The sequence below is a fragment of the Anolis carolinensis genome, unplaced genomic scaffold (genome assembly GCF_035594765.1).
Source record: "Anolis carolinensis isolate JA03-04 unplaced genomic scaffold, rAnoCar3.1.pri scaffold_10, whole genome shotgun sequence".
NCBI lineage: Eukaryota > Metazoa > Chordata > Lepidosauria > Squamata > Dactyloidae > Anolis > Anolis carolinensis.
Genome location: NW_026943821.1, coordinates 21,541,256 through 21,563,304, shown reverse-complemented (window position 1 = coordinate 21,563,304; position 22,049 = coordinate 21,541,256). Strand labels below are relative to the sequence as shown.

The 22,049-nt window shown below is 38.3% G+C and overlaps 1 protein-coding gene across 1 annotated transcript in view; it reads right to left on the bottom strand.

Moving 5' to 3' along the window:
* The window catches only part of col16a1 (collagen type XVI alpha 1 chain), a 167,914-nt gene that overhangs the window by 76,232 nt on the left and 69,633 nt on the right, over positions 1-22,049 (bottom strand). The window contains exons 13-24 of the mRNA XM_062962528.1: positions 21,923-21,964; positions 21,757-21,801; positions 18,095-18,130; positions 17,724-17,786; positions 16,077-16,121; positions 15,879-15,974; positions 10,961-10,999; positions 10,810-10,854; positions 9,274-9,309; positions 8,863-8,979; positions 7,544-7,579; positions 4,358-4,393 (exon numbers count right to left, since the gene is read on the bottom strand). Coding sequence (XP_062818598.1) covers positions 4,358-4,393; positions 7,544-7,579; positions 8,863-8,979; positions 9,274-9,309; positions 10,810-10,854; positions 10,961-10,999; positions 15,879-15,974; positions 16,077-16,121; positions 17,724-17,786; positions 18,095-18,130; positions 21,757-21,801; positions 21,923-21,964 — 636 coding nt within the window. The remainder of the gene's footprint in view (positions 1-4,357; positions 4,394-7,543; positions 7,580-8,862; positions 8,980-9,273; positions 9,310-10,809; positions 10,855-10,960; positions 11,000-15,878; positions 15,975-16,076; positions 16,122-17,723; positions 17,787-18,094; positions 18,131-21,756; positions 21,802-21,922; positions 21,965-22,049) is intronic.

Below are 22,049 nucleotides of genomic sequence, written 5' to 3'. Positions count from 1 at the left end.
GAAGAAAGGCAGGATAAAAATATAAATCTAATAATAATAATAATAATAATAATAATAATAATAATAATAATAATAATAATAATAATAATAGCATTATATCATATTCAATGTTGGGAAGAAAGGCAGGATAAAATATAAATCAAATAATAATAATAATAATAATAATAATAATTGCATTATATCATATTCAATGTTGGGAAGAAAGGCAGGATAAAAATATAAATCAAATAATAATAATAATAATTCCATTATACCATATTCAATGTTGGGAAGAAAGGCAGGATAAAAATATAAACCAAATAAATTATTATTGTTATTATTATTATATTTTTATATCACTTTGGGTGCCTTAATATAGGTGAAGTTTTTGCATTTATGAAGAAATTGTGTAGAACTTTGGACTTTTTATTGTCTCGGACAAAACTAAATCATTCCAACATTTTCCTCCGCACTGCAAGAAATGTGCCAAACACTGTGTTATTTTCAAAGCCTACGAGCAATTTTCACGACTTAAAGAATTACAGTAGAGTCTCAATTATCCAAGCCTTGCTTATCCAAGTTTCTGGATTATCCAAGCCATTTTTGTAGTCAATGTTTTCAATATATCGTGATATTTTGGTGCTAAATTTGTAAATACAGTAATTACTACATAGCATTACTGCGTATTGAACTACTTTTACTGCCAAATTTGTTGTCTAACATGATGTTTTGGTGCTTAATTTCTAAAATCATAACCTAATTTGATGTTTAATAGGCTTTTCCTTAATCCCTCCTTATTATCCAAGATATTCGCTTATCCAAGCTTCTGCCGGCCCATTTAGCTTGGATAAGTCAGACTCTACTGTACAGTAATTATTACAACATAACATTACTGCGTATTGAACTACTTTTTCTGCCAAATTTGTTGTCTAACATGATGTTTTGGTGCTTAATTTGTAAAATCATAACCTAATTTGATGTTTAATAAGCTTTTCCTTAATCTCTCCTTATTATCCAAGATATTCACTTATCCAAGCTTCTGCCGGCCCGTTTATGTTGGATAAGTGAGACTCTATTGTACAATTACAAAGGAAATTTTCTGTGCAGAACACAGCACATTAATCACAAAAGAATTCCTATTTTCTCCATACAGATAATGCTATTTTTGTAGTTTTCTTTTCTCCCAAAGAATTCCAGGTTTCTCAGCTTAACAAATGTTGGCGACTTGGTTAAGAAAAGAAGGGGAGAAAAAGTTTGGCGCTGTTTGTCGACTTGGTCACCTGGATATAATTCTTCCTGACCGCAAAACTATGTACAAATCTGCGGTTCTCCAATGTCAGAGTTACTGAAAGCCTTTCCCTGGCTCCTCACCGCAGACGCAACATTCATCGATTGAGAGATGTTTGAGAGGCTGCCAAACCAGGAGAATAGCTCTCTTTGTGTTTTTGGCTCCCGGTCTCTTTCTCTGGCCTCTGGTCCCCTTTAGGCAATAGCTTTGGAAAGTGATGTTTTTATGAGCCTGCATCCAAACATGTGCATCCGACCGTGGGGGAATGCATGTCTCTTTACACACCAGAAGAGTTCTTCTACAATCTGTGACTCACTCGAATCGGCAAAACGAATTGCAATATATTTTGCAAACTGTACTGCCCACCACTTCCATTTAATTTCCGTTTTTTCCCCCCTCATGAGAGTTGTGTTCCTCATTTTTTAGGAGCAGAATCGTGTTGTAATTCAAATGCAATCCAGGGATGATGAAGCTTTTAGGATGTCCTTTCCTTCAGCCTAAGAAATATTGCAAAGTGGTTGTTGTTTGTGTGTGTGTTGAGCTCAAGGAAGAGGAACATAGGATTTCCAGGACTGGACTGCCCAGGCTTTAGGTTTTCTGGTAATGATAAATACACACAAATGTCTATACTAGACAATGTCGAAGAGATAAGCAAACACTATAAAGGTTCAAAACATACAAAGAGATGTGTATATTAGAGCATCTTGCAAAGGCCACAGAAATAGTCAGGCCTCTCTGAGTATAGAGCTATCTATGTGAAAAAGATAAGCAAATACTATAAAGGTTCAAAACATAAAATGCACTATGTAATTTAGAGCATCATGTACAAACATTATTACCTGAGAGTTAACAACAATAATGAAAATAATAATGATGCTCTAAATTACATAGTGCATTTTATGTTTTGAACCTTTATAGTATTTGCTTATCTTTTTCACATAGAAAGAAGATAGCTCTATACTCAGAGAGGCCTGACTATTTTTGTGGCCCTGACATGTCACATCACTTTTTTAGGTTTTCTGGACCAAAATCTGAGATGTAGGTATGACTCCTCACAATGTCATTAATATCCATGCATTAGGAATAAATAAATAAATAAATAATACCATATATACTCGAGTATAAGCCGACCCGAATATAAGCAGAGGCACCTAATTTTACCACAAAAAAACTGGGAAAACGTTGACTCCAGTATAAGCCGAGGCTGGGAAATTTCAGAAATAAAAACAGATACCAATAAAATTACATTAATTGAGGCATCAGTAGATTAAATGTTTTTGAATATTTACATCAAGCTCAAATTTAAGATAAGACTGTCCAACTCTGATCCAAACATTATTCTCATCTTCTTCAAAGTAAATGCGCTTATGTATCCTTTTAATAATAATAGAGTAAAATAATACATGTAATATTAATGTAATAATAATAATAATAATAATAATAATAATAATAAATACAGGAAAATAATACAAGTAATAATAAATAGAGTAAAATAATAAATGCAATAATAATAATAATAATAATAATAATAATAATAATAGAGTAAAATAAATGTAATTGTAGCAACAATAATAGAGGAAAATTCCTTAATCCCTCCTTATCATCCAACATATTTGCTTATCCAACGTTCTGCTGGCCCGTTTATGTTGGATAAGTGAGACTCTACTGTATTTTTGACATTAATATTGAAATCTGAAATATATACAGAAAGCCTAAAAAAAACCCAAAACAATAGAACAATCGAATAGTAGAATAATAGAGTTGGAAGAGCACATGGGCTATCCAGTCCAACTCCCTTCTGCCATGCAAGAAAAGCAAAATCAAAGCCCTCCCAACAGATGGCCATCCAGGCTCTGCTTAAAGGCCCGCAAGGAAGAAGCCTCCACCACACTTTGAGGCAGAGAGTTCCACTGATGAACAGCTCTTCTTACGGTTATAATGTTCAAGTGGAATGTCCTTTCCTATAATTTGAACTCATTGCCCTAGGTTTCTAATCAAAGGCGCTCAATTTTTAAAAGATGAGATACAAGGATTAGCTTTTGTGATGGCCCGGTAATATTACAAGGGATATATCCTGGTAATGTCAAAAGTGTGGTATATTAAGCATCAATGATAGTTGCAGAATATGTGCAAATCAAATAAAAATATGAAGAAAAAAACATGCACTTTTCATGGCCTGGAGAGGAAGGTTTGAGCTATGGAGATCTGGAAATCTCAATGATGAAAAATATTTGATCTACTCCATAGACCAAGGGTCCCCAAACTAAGGCCCAGGGGCCGGATGCGGCCCTCCGAGGTCATTTACCTGGCCCCCGCCCTCAGTTTTATAATATAATATATTGTATATACATATAATATTGATATTAATATTATAATGTAATACAATATAACACTAATAATAATACCATATAATAATATTAATTATATATTCTATATTACATATAATATTACAGTATAGTGGTACAGTTCAATATAGTAATATATAATGCTAATATTGTTCTATGCTAATAATATAATATATTGTATGTATGTACATATAATTTGTAAGCCACTCTGAGTCCACTTTGGGGTGAGAAGGGTGTGATACAAATGTAGTAAATAAATGCAGTAAATAAATAAATAATAAATAAATAAATTTTAGACTTAGGCTCGCCCAAAGTCTGAAATGACTTGAAGGCACCCAGCAACAACAACAACAACAACAACAACAACAACAACAACAACCCTAATTAACTTGACTATCTCATTGGCCAGAAGCAGGGCCACACTTCCCATTGAAATCCTGATAAATGTATGTTGGTTAAAATTGTTTTTATTTTTAAATAATGTATTGTTCTTTCATTGTTCTTGTTCTTGTTGTTGTTGTTGTTTTTGCACTAAATAAGACATGTGCAGTGTGCATCGGAATTTGTTTGTATTTTATTTTCAAATGATAATCCGGCCCCTCAACAGTCTGAAGGATTATGGACCGGCCCTTGGCTTAAAAAGTTTGAGGAACCCTGCCATAGACAATATTGGGAACAACAATGCAAATGTGACTCAGAGCCAAACAAATAACAGACAGGACAATTGTAAGGAACAGCCATATACCTTCTCTCCTTTGTTCCCCTGGATTCCAGGATCGCCCTGAAACATAGAAAGAGAAAAGAACAGAGAATCAAAAAGGAGGAACACACTTGAAGGCACCTCAAGTTGAGAGTGATGGACCTTCCAGATGGGAAAACCATCTGGCGATATCATAGACAATAGTTTTATTGTTTAATATTTACTTCTCCGTATTCACAGTTTTCTTTGCACATAATCAAGGGTGTTGTGTTTATAAATCTCATAAGTACTGCAAACTGTGCAATCATATAGGCTAAGTTATAAACAAAGCACGATTTGCTGCTAAAGCGAGGTGTTGCTTGTTTGGCATTGATCTGAAAATGAGTTGCATACATTCCATTCCCCCACCCATCCCATCCCATTTCTACTTTTATTTTCCCGATGCAAAAAATGAGAAAAATAAATCCTCAAAAGGGCTCCAACATTTCCAGAAATTGGCTATGTCAGGGATTGGACCCTTGGAGCTTTTGCATTGCAAGCATGTTCCTTATAAGTGAGTGCATCAACCAACATCATGACCAAGTGCCAAGGGCTGTGCATGGGCATAAGAAGAGTTATGTTGTCTTGGTAGGCTCTTCTAGATGGTTTATACATTGGTCTGGCTATTCAATAACACAGAGGGAGCTGAGGATTGGAAAGGACAATATAGATCCTTCTACTAACTTGTGTACATACTGTTTGCATAGATATTAAAATAGCAGATGGATCGCACCTGTACAATCCAGCCTTCTTTTGCCTTATATATCTTTGAGAACACAACTGCTAGTTGCCTCATCCATGGATAGGGAGGGCATCCCAATCTTGTTAGCCTGTTATCCTATCATTAGGATCTGAATTCTTAACTCTAGGATGGGCCAAGTATATGTCTTGGGATGGGCCTGAGCCTACAATTTGCTATGGCAGTTTATTTATTTATTTATGTACAGTATTTATTTTCCGCCCTTCTCACCCCGAAAGGGACTCAGGGCGGATCACATTATACACATATAGGGCAAACATTCAATGCCCATATACACATAGAACCGAGACAGAGACAGACACAGAGGCAATTTAACCTTCTTCTGAGGGAATGTTTGATTCTGGCCACAGGGGGGAGCAGCTGCTTTATCATCCACTGTGATGGCACTTCCTCATTCCAACGTCGTAAATTAGTTAAATTTGCCTCCCCGCTTTATAAGTGGTACCTTATTTCCTACTTGATAGATGCAACTATCTTTTGGGTTGCTAGGTCAGCAACGAGCAGGGGCTATTTTTTATTTTTTAATTGACGGGTGCTCACCCCGCCATGGGCTGGCCTCAAACTCATGACCTCATGGTCAGAGTGATTTATTGCAGCAGGCTGCTCACCAGCCTGCACCACAGCCCGGCCCGGTCTGCGCCACAGCCCGGCCCAACTAAAAACTGGGGACAGTTCCTTTAGCCATAATAATAATAATAATAATAATAATAATAATAATAAGAAGAAGAAGAAGAAGAAGAAGAAGTATGGATTGTCGATGTTGCAATCCCAGGTGACAGCAGGATTGAGGAGAAACAACTGGAAAAACTGACACGATATGAGGATTTAAAGATTGAACTACAAAGATTCTGGCACAAGCCTGTCAAGGTGGTCCCAGTGGTGATCGGCACACTGGGTGCAGTGCCTAAAGACCTTGGCCTGCACTTAAACACAATCGGTGCTGACAAAATTACCACCTGCCAGCTACAGAAGGCCACCTTACTGGGATCTGCACACATTATTTGCCGATACATCACACAGTCCTAGACACTTGGGAAGTGTCCGACGTGTGATTCAATACAACAGCCAGCAGAGTGTCTACTGTGGACTCATCTTGTTGTGTTTCAAATAAACAAACAAACAAATAAATAAATAGATAAATAATAATATCATAAAAAGATCTCAGCCGGCATTTGGAAACAATAAACATTGACAAAATTACTATCTGTCAACTGCAAAAGGCCACCTTACTGGGATCTGCAAGCATCATCCCAAAATACATCACACAGTCCTAGACACTTGGGAAGTGTTCGACTTGTGATTTTGTGATACGAAATCCAGCATATCTATCTTGTTTGCTGTGTCATACTATGTAGTTGTGTCAATAATAATAATAATAATAATAATAATAATAAGAAGAAGAAGAATTTCTATCCCTCCACCATCTCTCCGAAGGGACTTAATGGCCCTATAGAAGAGGGAATTTCAGCAGGTCTTGCTTGTTACTCCAAAACTTATCACTTTCTGACATCTAATCATAAATGTACAAGAACCATCCCAGTTTTCAGTCTAGCAACCATAACCAATAAGAATGCTGAAGTCCATCAGCTAAAGCAGTGGTTTTCAACCTGTGGGTCTCCAGATGTTTTGGCCTACAACTCTCAGAAATCACAACTGGTTTACCAGCTGTTAGGATTTCTGGGAGTTGAAGGCCAAAACATCTGGGGACCACATGTTGAGAACCACGGAGCTAAAGTAATGTTTATGTTTGAAATATATATATTTAATTCATGTTTTTAATAGTTTTAACTGTTTTATGTGCTGTTTTATATTGGTTTGTATGGGCATCTAATTGTTGCAACTATTGTAAGCCGCCCTGAGTCCCTTCGGGTGAGAAGGATGGGATATAAATGTGAGAAATAAATAATAAATAAATAATGTGATAGTTTTCCACATTTGAGGAACACGTACTGTCTCGGTCCTTCACAATAAAAGTTTATCTTCTAGCAATGATATGTGTCACTTTTTGAGCTAGAATTGACCCAGATCTAGATCCAAACACTGATTTCGAGTTCTTAACTTTGCTACGACAGTAGAGTCTCACTTATCCAAGCTAATCAGGCCGGCAGAAGCTTGGATAAGCAAATAGCTTGGATAATAAGGAGGGATTAGGGAAAAGCCTATTAAACATCAAATTAGGTTATGGTTTTACAAATTAAGCACCAAAACATCATGTTTTACAACAAATTTGGCAGAAGAAGTAGTTCAATACGCAGTAATGTTATGTTGTAATTACTGTATTTATGACTTTAGCAGCAAAATATCATGATATATTGAAAACATTGACTACAAAAATGGCTTGGATTATCCAGAGGCTTGGATAAGCGAGGCTTGGATAAGTGAGACTCTACTGTATTTCGATCTTCCTTTGTTACATATTTGATACCACCTACCCTGTCGCCTTTGGGGCCTGGACTTCCGCCCTTCTCCTGAAGAAGAGACACAAAGGAGAACCAAAACAAAGGATCAGAAAGTTATGGTCAACTGATGTTCCTCCATCCCCATAAACAGAATAATAGATAAGATGGGAGATAAAAATTGGATTAAGATATTGGGACTATATAATAAACTGAAACAAGGGAAATATGGAGAATGTATAGTTAAGGAGAGTATGATGGAACACATAATTAAGAAAGCACAGACTTCAGAGAAAGGGCTGGTGGGAGTAATATACAAAGCGATGACCAAAGATGAGGAATATATCATAAGAACATTACAAGACCGATGGCAAAAAGAGGAGGTACTTACAAGACAAACAATAGAGAACTTAAAAAGAGAGGCCACAAAAATTAAAATCGAGAAGTACAAAGAAATGGAAAGGAAATTCATATGGAAATGGTACCGCACCCCAGCACAATTAGCAAATATGATCAGGGACAAAAATTCAACAGGTTGGCATTGTGGAGTAAGCAAGGGATGGTATGCCCACATGTGGTGGGAATGTCCAAGGGTAAAATCATTTTGGGAAAAAATAACGGGGAAAATAGAAGAATTATTCAGAATATCACTCCAAGTAAACATGGAATGAATGTTGATGGGGATATTAGGGAACAATAAGATTAATGTAAAACACCAAGATCTATTCAAAGCTATGATTCTTGCAGGGAAGGCAGTAATAGCATGGGGCTGGAGAGATGAAAAAAAGTGGAATATGGTGAATTGGAATAATTATTTGTTTGACCAGGTTCAATCAGAAATTATTGCAAATGTAACCTCTGAGGATAAGAAGGAAGATAAAATGAGGAAAGTTAAAGAGAAATGGACAATATATTCAGATTGGATAAAAAGAGGCGAAGCCAATGTAAATATTGTACAGAAATGGGAAAAGTTGTGCTCATGGTTGGAGTTAAATTTCTAATGGAATTGTGGTATGGGGTAGGGGTGGGGGGAAGGGAGTGGGGTGGGAGAGGGGAGGGGGAGGGGAGGGGGAAAAAGAATGAATAGAATGATGATATATTAGATATGTGAGTAGACAATATAGATGGGAAGATGATTGAGAAATGTGATAAGAGATAAATGATGTGTAGGTATGAATGTTTGTATTAAATACGCAATATACTCACAACATGAAATATGAGATAATATCAATAAAAAATATTTTTTTAAAAAAACTGATGTTCCTCCAACAACACACCAGGTTTACTTCTTGCGGCATCTCATCTCCAATACGACCCACAAAGACAAAGCATCCACATGGTACGTTGAGACTCACCACTTTGCCAGGTTTCCCTGGAGGCCCAGGTTCTCCTTTGGGTCCAGTTTTCCCAGGGAGGCCGACCACATTGGTAAGTCCTTCAGGGATAGTGGGACACACCTCACACGGGTCACCCTGAGGAGAGGAATTATTAGTATCTCCAAGGACGAGAAAGGAAATCCAAAGAGAAGTGATGGCAGCAAAGTTGACCTTAGTTGCAACCTTCCTTTAAACCAAATTGTTGAAAGAAATAGCTGTGTGTTGACATGATTCCTTAAGACCAGAATCTCATTGGTGTCTTATGCATGAATAAGTTGTCCTATAGATATTTCTGTCCAATGCAGAATGGCCAAATTTTGTTGTTAAGATGGAAATAACGGAGTAGAAGTAATGCATAGAACATACTTTTCCCTTCTAGCTTTTCCTCACCTTGTCTCCTTTAAAGCCAGGAACTCCTGGTTTTCCCTAGAAAGAAAGATAGACAATTCAATTGAATTAATCAATCCACCAATATTTATCAATCAGTTAACCCATCAATCTTGCCTTCAAGTTGCCTGTCGACTTATGATGATCTCAGAAATTTAAGGGTTTTCTTTTTTTTCACTTTTAAAAAAATTATTATTTGAGAAAAAGTTACAGTTATATAAACATATTCTATACATTTCCCCTCTTTTATTTACATTCATCCCCGTGCTCCCCTTCTCCAGAGCCATTTCTTCTTCTGAAGTCCCACCAAAAGTTCAATTCTTCATTTGGAGGTAAATTTATTTATTTATTTAATACATTTATATCCCGAAATTAAATTTACATACAATATTATATTATTAGCATAGCACAATACTGGCAATAAATTACTATATTGTACTATATCAATATATTGTAGTATTATTAGTAATATTACATGTAATATATAATATACATTCCCGTCTTCTTTTTCCAATAATTTTTCTAGAAATTTTCTCCAAATACTTTCAAAGTCATTTCCCCCCATAATTCCTTCTTTACTTTTAAATTTGATGTTAGTTTGTCATTCAGTGCCATTTTCCAAACTTCTTTATACCATTCATTAATTTGTATTTTCATTTCTCCTTTCCAATATTTTGCAATTAGTAATCTAGCTGCTGTTAATAATTTTTCCCCTCTTATCTATCTCATCCTCTTTTTTAATTAAAGTAATATTTCCACTGGATTCCTTCTAAGTTTTATATTCATAATATTTTCTATTTCCCTTATAGCCAATTCCCAAAAATCTTTTACATGTTTACAGTTCCACCACATATGCATTTAGGTTCCAATTTCCTGGCACCCCCGCCAGAATTTTTCATTATTTTTCTTATTCGTAATGTTTAACCTTCTCGGTGTTAAATACCATTTCCAAATTAGTTTATAATAATTTTATTTTATTCTAATTGACATTTTTTAATTGTCTTGTTTTCCATATCTTCTCTCATTCTTTTTCCGTTATCTTTGTTCCTAGTTCCTCCTCCCATGATTCTCTTAATGTTAATCTTTTCTTTTTTCCTATGTCTTTGATTAGTATTTTATATGTTTTACTTGTTTTTCCTTTTATTTTCTTGTTATTGTCTCTTTTTAATGCTTTTATTATTAAGTCCTCAAATTGCGTTATTTGTTTTCCTGTTTTATTCTGGGCCCACCAATTTTCATTCAATTTTTCTAATTGAAAAATTTAAGGGTTTTCTTATGCAAGGAAGACTCAATGGTGGTTTGGCAAGTTCCTTCCACAATTTTTTAATCGTTGTCAGAAGTGACTTGAGAACATACTACAAGTCGTTTCTGGTGTGAGAAAATTGGCTGTAGACAGAGATGTTGCCCAGGGGATGCCAGGATGTGTTACTATCCTGTTGAGAGGATTCTCTTTTGTGGGGGTGCTCTCATTTTGCCCCCCTCTTTGATAGCTACATCTCTGAGTCCTTCCCAATTTCATTCCTTGTCTATGGTACTTACTGGCTTCCCGGTTGAACCGCCAGGCCCTGGAGGTCCAGACCATCCCTGGAAAGAGAAAGCAGACACAAAAGCTCTTCATTAAGTGAGACCGTGTATAAAAATAATACAACAAACACAATCTGTTGGAGATCAAGGGCAGGTTTCGCCTTACCTTCTCTCCTTTGGGACCTGGGGGTCCGCCCGGGTCACCCTGAAACAAAAGCAGAAATGTTGAACATAGAGTTGGAGGAGAAGACATGGGCCATGTAGTCCAGTCCCCTGCCATGCAGAAAATAATAATAATAACAACAACAACAACAACAACAACAACAACAATAATAATACTTTATTTTTCTATCCTGCCTCCATCTCCCCGAAGGGACTCGGGACGGCTAACATTGGGCCAAGCCCAAAGAATAGAAACATGAACAAAATTAAAAGCATATAAAACAACATCATCAAACAGATAAAATAAACAAATTAAAAACACAGTAATACAATATATCTATATCCATATATATATATATATATATATATATATATATATATATATAATGGAATGTGTGTTTTTCCCATGGAGTAAACAACAAAACCACTGAACTAAATCACACCAAATTTGGCCACAAAAGACATAGTCATTCAATCTATGTCTTTCAATCAAAAAACCTAGAAAAATAAAGTCCAAATAACAGAAAACCTCCAATTGCTTACCAACTTGAATAGCACTGAACAGCCTTGCAGCTTCAAAGGCAGGCTGTTTCCTAAACAGAGGGATCCTAACCATCACACTACGCCACAGCAACGTGTGGCCGGGCACAGCTAGTGGTAAAATAATAATAATAATAATAATAATAATAATAATAATAATAATAATAATAAACCTTGTAGCTCCCAAAAGAGCCGGTGGGGCCATTCTGGGAGCTATAATCTCGAAGGACACTTTTCCAAGTTCTGCCCATTTCTATGAAATTGCACCAGATATTAGGCTTTGTTTTGATTCTCTGTAATTCGTCCATAACAATGAAAAACAAGTATGAAAGAGCGAGCAGGAACATTGTAACCTCCCAGATGCTTCCCGCCCTTGATTCTTACTAATACATTTGGATGCTAACTCCACATTTAGCTTGAACTGAGTTCGACCTTTCCTGCCGTTGGAGACGCTGGGCTCAGGAACTCCGGCAATGATGCCTAATTAGACTAACGAGATATAAAACAGTGAAGTCCTGTTTCCCAGACTGACCTCACAGTTCAAGCCTACTTTCACCAAGTCTGCAAAAGTTTCAAAAGGAAATATATCCCTCTTCTTCTCTTCCACGACTCTAGGAAAATAGTCAGCAGGCAAGAGATACCATTGTTGTTGTTTGTTGTATTCCTTGAAGCCATTTCTGACCTACGACAACCTTACGGTGAATTTATCACAATATTTTCTGGGGCTGGGAGTAAGCCGGTAGGCTGTTAGGAATTGTGGGAGTTGAAGTCCAAAACACCTGGAAGGCCAAAGTTTTCCCATGCTTGATCTACACTGAAGAGTTAAAGTAGTTTGATGTCACTTTAACTACCAAAATGGACAGTAAATAAATGGTATCAATATATGGTGGAGAAAATGGAATTTGAAATTATGAATGTGAAATTAAATCTATATAAAAGGGTAATGAAATTTCGGCCTAGGACAAAACAACAAAACTACACATTCCAGAAACACTAAACTTGGCAGCACAGCCCCTCATCCATGCCTCTACGTTCATACAACAAAAAGAAAACAAAAATAAAGTCCTAATTAGAGGGAGAGGAAGAATTGTTTTTATCCAATTGCTAAGCTCCGCCCACTTGGTCTCCTAGCAACCCACTCAGCCCAGGGGACAGGCAGAGTTAGGCCTCACTTAGACCTCTTCCACATTGCCTATAAAATACAGATTATCTGATTTTAACTGGATTATATGGCAGTGTAGACTCAATGCCCTTCCACATAGCTATATAACCCATTTATAATGGACTTAATGTCAGGGGAAAACCTTTACCCTTTATCTTAACTACCACCAATTGCTCAATACTTTATTTCCCATACCACCATACTTCACAGTAACGTGTGGCCGGGCACAGCTAGTGTTTTATAAACTAATGAAAATAGAATGAGAGAAATGGAAGAAAGCTGGACAAGGGTAAAGAACTATATCACGAATCAATCTGGAGATCAAGCCATAAGAAATAAGATACAAATGTTATATAGTATATAGAATGGAAATGTATAAAGATAAAGATATAAAGAAATTCTCTTTCTTCTAGAAATTCTAGCTTTCTCTGCCAAAGGGGTTCCTAAGACCACCAGAAATATGTGTTTTCTGGTGGTCTTTGGTGATGCCTCTGACATTTCCTCATGACCCCCCAAAAGTCCCTACCCTCAGCAAAAAAAGGGAGATCTTATTCATGGATTCACCGCTCTTCCTCAAAATATATGCATATCATTGCTTCGCCTAATGGTGCAGCACTTGGACAGGCTTTCTAAAAGAAATAACTCCCTTAAAATAATGATTGGTAAACTGCAAACAAACCCTTCGATTCCCCTCTCTGCACTGAATGCCTCTCGGTGTGCAATAAATTGTTGGCTCAACGTCAGCCTCTCTCTGCTGTGGATGTATTTTGAAGTGTAAAAAATCAATCCTACAACTCTGGTTCCGTGCCAAGCACAGCGGTTTGTGTTGCTTGGAGAGATGTTGAGCGCCGGCCAGCAAGGCCTGTTTTCCGAAAGCCTCGGAAACATTTGCACTGATAAATGTATGGGAGGAGAAACGGGAAGGGGTTCCTTCCAGGAACCTGAACGTATGGGGCGGAGAGGGTTGGGAAGCAGCGTATGCTTTACTATGCAACTATGATGCCCATCATCCACCATTTCCATCCATCAGTAGGAAAACTGAAGAAAACTCAATGTGTACATTTAATGTTTGTGTAGAAGAGTAAATTTCATTCGGTGTTGCTTGCGTATTGTGTAGTTGCATGACTCTGGAGTCAAAGAGTGCATCTACACGGTAGAATGAATACAGTTTAGAACTACTTTAAATGCCATGGCTCAATGCTATGGGATTGTGGGAGCCATAGTTTTACAAGGACTTTAGCCTTGAAAATGGAAGGGAACTTGATGTGAACCTTTAATGGTTGCGTAGGAGAGTAAATTTCAGTCAGTTTTGCTTGAGTATTGCCTGGTTGCATGACTCTGGAGTCAAAGAGTGCATCTACACGGTAGAATTAATACAGTTTGGTACTACAGTAGAGTCTCACTTATCCAAGCTAAATGGGCTGGCAGAAGCTTGGATAAGCGAATATCTTGGATAATAAGGAGGGATTAAGGAAAAGCCTATTAAACATCAAATTAGGTTATGATTTTACAAATTAAGCACCAAAACATCATGTTATACAACAAATTTGACAGAAAAAGTAGTTCAATATGCAGTAATGTTATGTTATAATTGCTGTATTTACGAATTTAGCACCAAAATATCACAATATATTGAAAACATTGACTTCAAAAATGGCTTGGATAATCCAGAGGCTTGGATAAGTGAGGCTTGGATAAGTGAGACTCTACTGTATAAAGAAGGTAAGGATGAAATGCTTCTTTTTTCACATCACAGACCTTAAGTTGAGTTGTTATCAACATCTAGCTGGGAATAAATAATATTGTCTACAATAAAATATTTTCCATTCATGGGATGAAAATTTTCATATTTCCGGCCTTATTTTGCGAAAAATCCACGGAAAAGTTTTGCACATAACAAGAATGATTTTTTTTTTTTGCACAGTGCACCCAAAATTTTCCATGCAAACTCCTTGCATTTTGCTCCAAGGCAGGTTCATTTTGTGGAAAGTGTCTTTGGGTGTGTGTATAAAAAAGCCCCAGGAAGAAAGAAGAAAACCATTAAGAAGGATCCTCAAAGAGTGTAATCTCCACCTCACGGGAAACACCTTTCAACGCTCTTTATGTTCTTCTTCAAAAGAGTGAAACAAGTCTCTCTCTGCCAAGGCAAGATTAAGGCAGTTGAGCCTCAAGGGCGGTGTCAAAAAATAGGGGATCCCGTTCTGTATCTGTGTGACTCAGAGCGGAGACGTCGAAAATGAACCAATTAAATGAAAAGTACAATAGCCAGAGGTATTCTCGTGTGAACCCATTTTCAACGCATCTTAAATGGGACTAACAGCCCAATCCCCATTAATCTTCGCTCAAGTAAATGATGATGATCACAGAAGGATCCAGAGATTAAGGGAGTTAGTGGACCCCACCTTTTCCCCTCTTCAACACTTGGTTTCTAGCCAACAAGAAAAGTCAGAATATTATTCTTTACTAATATTCTTGGGAGGAAAAAGCAATGCAGCACTTGTTGAAGCAATTCTCCAACAATACCACACTTTTCAAAAAGTGTTTGCGGTTTGGAATGCTTTTTGTACGAAATATGTATGGTATTGTTTTGTCTGAAGTTTTCTGCACACAAAACAGGTTTCCATGCAGAGAAAATATTATTTTAGTCGGAAAAAACCATCTTGTGTAGGTTTTGTGCAAAGCAATTTTATGCAAAGTAAATTTCCTGATCAGGATTTCAAGAATCCTCCAATATGAAAATACAAGGGCTATCCACAAAGTAGGTTACGTTTTGGATTTTAGAAAGGACAAAGTATAGGAGAAATCATTTACCATATGCAGCTGAAAGACACATCTCAATAATACAATCTCAGGTAACCTACTTTGTGGATAGCCCTCATATATTTGTGGATGTGGATAAATGTAACCATAGATATAGTTCCTGTGGGTATGGGGTCCACTCTGTATTTTTCACCCATTTTCAGATATTATTTCCATTCCTATTTTGAAGTGCTTGCAACAGCTGTACCATTGATAATCGATCTTTGAAATACAGCAAGAAATAAATAAACCAGCTTCAATATCCCACCTGTTCACAAATTCCCATTTTTTGCTTTTTAGTTCAGCTCTTACCTGAATTACACGTTTAGCATATTTATAGTGAAGGCTTATATTTCTACAGGATATCAATACTAGAAAACTAGAACTAGAGACAGGAAAAGAGAAGGGGAAATCTCCTTACCGGTTTTCCTGGAAGGCCGGCTCCAGGAGGACCAGGTTTTCCAGGGGGTCCTGGTTCCCCAGCAAGCCCTTCAGGACCAACAAATCCTGGGTCACCCTAGAATATAAGCAAAGCCATTACAAGTGGTGTGTGCACCAGAAGAGGAGTCATATCTCCCCGGAGTAACTACCACCCTCTTGAGTTTGAGCAGGAAAGTACCTTCTGGCCTTTGGGTCCCACCACACAGATCTCCCCAGGTCGACCCTGTAGGAGGAAAACATGGGGTGTTAGAACATGTGAGTCTCATGACGTTTATTGCAATTTGGCTGAGATCCTGCCTAGATATATAGTTCCATGTCCTCCCATTGCTTGAGAGATGTCAAACATTGAGAAGGGACCCTACTGATGTCATTTACTGGTGGTGTTGTGACAGCCTTTGCCTTTGTGTGACTCTGATTGAGGATTCTGGGATGCAAGTGCATAATGATGGGATTCAGATTCAGGAAGAGTTTCAAGATGACTCTGATGGGAATTATGGGATTCAGGTGCAGAGTGTTCCTGCTGTGGGAGATGAAGAGCAGGGAGTTTTTCCCATGGGAAGAAATGATGTTGTTTCTGTTGATGGTTTTCAGGTGCGAGAAGCAGAAAGGGAGAGTAGCTCTGATAACACTAACGAGCTCAGTGGCCTTAATGGCCTTAACAATGAGGCTGCTGAGCTCGATAGAGTTAGTCGGCTGGAATTTCGGGGGTTGCGTAGAAGCCTTCAAATAGCAAATAAGAGGGAGGTCAAAGGGCAAAGAAATGCCTTCATGTTATGCTATTAAAACAGTCTACTGAAAGAGATATCTTTGTCAAAGCAACTTTTTAGCTGGAGTCAAGAACCAAGTCTGCTTTCCTATATCAAGTGTGTGTTCCTGTATTACCTTGTAGCCTGGATATATTCTCGTTGTTGGGATTTTGGCTTCCTTTGAAAGGACTTTGGTTCTTGCCTATGCTTCTATGGATTTGATGATTACAGCCTTGTTTTGTAACTATATTTTGGAACTGAACTTTTACCTTTTATGAACTATTTTACTGCCTATTTTTTAATAAACCACAAAAGACTACATTTTGTATGCAAGGTGAAGCTAACCTGAGGTGCGACAGGTGGAGAACTGAGGGAAGAGGGAGGTGATTGAGACCATAAAGAAACCATCGGTCTCAGCTTGGTCAAAAAAGGGAAGAAAAGGAGCAACCAATCTCAAATGGAGTGCAAAGGTCTTTTTATCCCCCAAGAAGCCAAAAGCACTTGGGTCTTCATGGTGTAGATTCCTTCCTCCCACCTCTTACTGGTAAGAAGGAATAGCAGTGACCACTCAATGAAGCTTGATGCTTTAAAAAAGATGAGAAGGGTAAGGGAATAGTCCTCTATGGCTTGTCCAAAAAGGGACTTACACTTATGAAGCATTTATGCACCTCCAACTTGCCTAGAGGACACTGACAATTGTCACCATCTTCAAAGCTAAGCTGTGATCTAGCTGTGGTTGTGTGTTTATTTACGTGCTACCATAATATCACCTTTAGGAGTGGAACCAACCCAAGACAGAAGAACATACGGAGGACCAGACTGCATCTGACCAAAGGGCCATCTTCTTACAGTGTTCAACCAGTTATCTACAGGAAACCCATGACTAGATCTCCATCTGAGTTGTCTAGTCAAAGGTGGGAACAATAGAAGAAGTGACTGTCATTGGGTCCTGCTTGTAGGGTTCTTGTTTAGAGGTTTCTCTACAGGCACCTGGTGGCTTCCATGGAGTGTCACCTTCACACATAATGGAATAAGGAGAAGAAAGGTCAAAGAATACAGAATATGGTTGTACAACTTACATCACGTCCTGGGCTTCCTGTTTTGCCTTGAATTCCAAATTCACCCTTCTCTCCTTTCTGTCCCTGTCGGAGACAAATGAGAAGACCTTAGTGATCGATCCATTTTCTTCTTTGACTTGTTCTAGGATAGGATGAGCAAACTCCTGATTGTGGCCTACATATGACTTCTCTACCCCCCCCCCCCCCACTTTAAGTGATTATTTCACCCAAATGCCTCTCCCTGAGAATATGAGACTCAGTTTTGTCATTTCCCCATGGAATTTCTGCTTAGGTAAAGCTTAACCTTGAGGGTAATTTCATAGACTTAAAACAGAGCTGCATGAATCAATGAATCACAGCACTTTCCCGGGTTCCGATTCCCCAAAGCTTACCTTCTGCCCAGTGCTCCCAGCCAATCCTGAAGGCCCCTGTTGGCAAGATAATTCTTTTATTAATCCATGATTTTTATAGTTCAAACTATTTCAAATGGAAGGGATTCAATCCAGAACAGAACCCTACACTGCACACCAAGAGATGTTTATGTTTCTTGTTCTGGAATATGGGTTATCACAATCTTTTTCAGGAGCCAGATATGGATAGAAGAAGTAGGGATCCCATCAAAGACAAAGGTCCATAAGTTTAAACAATGCTTGAAGAAAGGAGATGGGCCTGTGGACAACCTATCTTTTCCTCTGAATCCTTCCCATTTCCAATAACCTTGGGAGTTGTCAATCAGGCATGATGGCTTTAAGCTGGAACTGGCAAGGAATGATGACCCCAATGCCAGTGAAAATCTACTTCAATGTTTCCCAAACTTGGGTCCTTCAGGTGTTTTTGACTTCAATTTTTAGAAGTCTCGCCAACTTGATCAATGATTAGGGATTCTGGGAGCTGAAGTACAGTAGAGTCTCACATATCCAACACTTGCTTATCCAACGTTCTGGATTATCCAACGCATTTTTGTAGTCAATGTTTTCAATATATTGTGATATTTTGGTGCTAAATTCATAAATACTGTAAATACAACATAACATTACTGCGTATTGAACTACTTTTTCTGTCAAATGTGTTGTATAACATGATGTTTTGGTGCTTAATTTGTAAAATCATAACCTAATTTGATATTTAATAGGCTTTTCCTTAATGCCTCCTTATTATCCAACATATTCGTTTATCCAACATTCTGCCGGCCCGTTTATGTTGGATAAGTGAGACTCTACTGTACAAAATTCCTAGAGAACCTGGGTTTAGGAACCATTGAACTCTACAGAAGCTATCCAAGTTGTTGAACATTATCCTACAAATACATTCAGCACCTTGGACAGCTCATTCAAAGTTGGAATAAGACCCAGAATAGATTCACCATCTGGTTGATATGGATGCCATAAGCTACATTGGGTGGGGCCAGGATGAATAGTTTAATTCTTGAAAAAGGCTACCAATGATGTGTTGGCCATTGGTGGTGGTAACAAGTGGCATCCTCCCTGGTCATCACAGAAGAGGCCGGCCATGATAAGAGGACATACTTACTGTTATAGCTCAGCCGTCACAATCTGGCCCTCCACAGGAGATGGAGTGGAACTCAGAGGCTGATTTGGATTTTGAGCCTCTCTGGGATTTGGATCAGAGCCCAATGTCTTTGCAGGTGCCTGAAGTTGTGCTTCCAGAGGTACAGCTAATTGGGGAACATTCCGATGTTAACTCAAGGCTGGATTTACCAGATGAAGTTGTGGTAGGGGAGGATGTGTCTTTTGATCGCAGACAATCTATCTCACAGGATAGGAGTCAAAGGGAAGTGCTGAGAAGTAGTAAACATTTGGCTCTCAAGCGCTGTAATGAATAAACTTTCCCATGTGAAGCTGTGATTGCCCTGGATCTCATTGAGCGGTAACCTTGAGTTTTCCTTAAAGGGACCTCGCTCCTTGTTTTCGTTGCGGTGTCAACATTGCCATTCTTGGGAGAAGCATCTCCATTCCTGTGTCCTGATCCTTGCCTTGTTCCCGTGCTGTTTCCAGGATACCCAGTTGGGGTTCGTGCCTTGCTACTCTCAAGTATACCTCGCCTTGTTACTCTGGTTTCCCTGCTTTCCAAGGAATACCTTCCAGGTGGATTACAGTTGTTGTTTTGCTGCGTCTTGTCCCTGATTCCTGCAACTCCTGGCTGCTTACTGACATTGACTCTTCATTGCAACTCTTTGAGTTCTGTTTGTGGATTATAACTTTGAAAGACTTTGAAGAACTATCTTTTGAACTATTGTGGACATTATATTATGGACTACTGAATCTATTGACTGTTTCCACTGTTTGCTTGCAAATATATATATATATATCCCTCAATAAACTGCTTTGCTTGAATGCTTGGTCCCAGTGTGGTTTTCAGAGTGTTCACGTACCTTTGGGGTGCAACACTTACCAGCAAAGAGTCCCAATTGCTATGATAACCAATCTTTTTATTCCATGATTTCCTTGTGGGTCTACTGCTGCTTCTTAGTACACCAAAGTGACACCATATCATTTCCAACCACCATTTAGGTCTAAAGACACAAGATCTGAAGGTGCGAGATAGGGTTGTGGAAAGTAGAAAGGGACAAACTGCTCCATTTTGGCCTATGTGGGCACTCTCTGGGGTGAAAAATCCAACAGAAAAATGGGGCAGGTGTAGAATTGGCAGGTGACATGAGGCCGAACATGGTCTGTGGGTTGCCCTTTACCAGCCCCTAGTTTCAGATTTAAACATATAGCTGCAATATTTTAGCATCAACAGATCAAGTGGAAAGGGCCAGAAGCAGCTGGTGGACTGAGACAGAGATGTACACAGCGTCTTCCCCAGCCTGGCTGCAGGATGCGGCGTCTAAATATTTATCATTCACAGTATAAACTTTGGCCCGGTGAACTCGTCTCCCTGGCTGCTCTTCAAATGAATGCACTTGACGTAGAAAACAAGAAGCAACACAGGGGAGATGCAGCAAAGAAGTGCAAACAGTCAGCAAATTATTCAGGGCAGTATCACTGAGGTCAAGAGAGCCTGGCAAATGGAGATGAAGGGTCCTTTTCTTAACCCATCAAGTCAGGTCATCCTAAATGAATGTGCTCAGTTTAAGCCAGGAAGAAGAAAAAGAAGGGACTGAGCGGATCAATTACAAAAAACCCAAGTCTGCAAGATGTTGTATCTCACAGGATTTTGCTCCGTCTCCATATCTTCATGCTTATTCCAGCTCCAGATTGTGTATCTTCATAGGCTTTGGGTCTACTGATGGTGACAAGTGGGTTTCCACGTCTGTAGTAATGTTGGGTGTGAATCTGCTCCGGACTGCAGCTTCATCACAGATCTAGATTATTATTTGTTTTATGTATCATATTTATTTGTTCATGGTCATGGTGATAGTGCCACATTTGGTAACATCACAGAAGAAGTGGGCTACGATTAGGAGGCAACTTGGAAAAAACTATACAGTCATCATTCCATATTTCAATTTTTTAAAAACCTTTTCAGGTTTGATTATTCACAGATTATATTCTTCAGGAATGTTTAGTTCTTCCAATGCCATTCTATAGTCAGCGTCCAACTGAACTGGATCTGGAAGACGTAGAGAGATGTTCTCTCAGGTTGAAACAAATAGCAATTTCTTTATGGTTTTTTTTTTCAATTTCTTGGGGGTCCCAGGCCCCTAACTTCCGTTAATATGGAGAGCTGACTGTAAAGTTACTTTTTCAAGTGACAGCTGCCTGAATCTTTTTCAATTGACAGTTCCCTGAATCTTTGTCAACTGGCATCTCCCTGAAACTTCTCAAGACAGCTTTTCTACAGTAACATTTCCAGCATCCCTGGTGTCCTACTTTTATGTGCATTATCTTTATTTTATTTTTTTAGGAAACTTGAGTAATTTATAAGTATAATTTAAGCAAATTAATAGCATATTCCAATTAATTTCATGCAGATGTTTGTCAAAGGCTGGGTGGTGCAACCGAGGTGTACTACGGGCTTCTTGGAAGAAGAGAGCACAATTGGGAGACAATCAAAACATAAATGTCTTTTTCATAGACATGCACTTTACCTTTTCTCCTCGCTCTCCCTTCTCCCCTTTCGGACCTTCGGCACACTTCATAAAAGAGAAGGAAGAAACAGAGGGAACGTCAGGAGGGCAACATTGGACAACGGATGAGTTGAAAGAGAAAGTCAACGTGAGGGTGGCTTGTCCCCAGAGATGGGAGACTACTCACCTTCAAAGGGGCTTCCGGTGAGATTCGGACACAGTCAGCACCCTGGAAGATGATGAGGAGAAAATAGGTCACAAAAGATTATTTTCTAAAACCATACAACTTTAGTATCTCCTATCCTAAATACTTG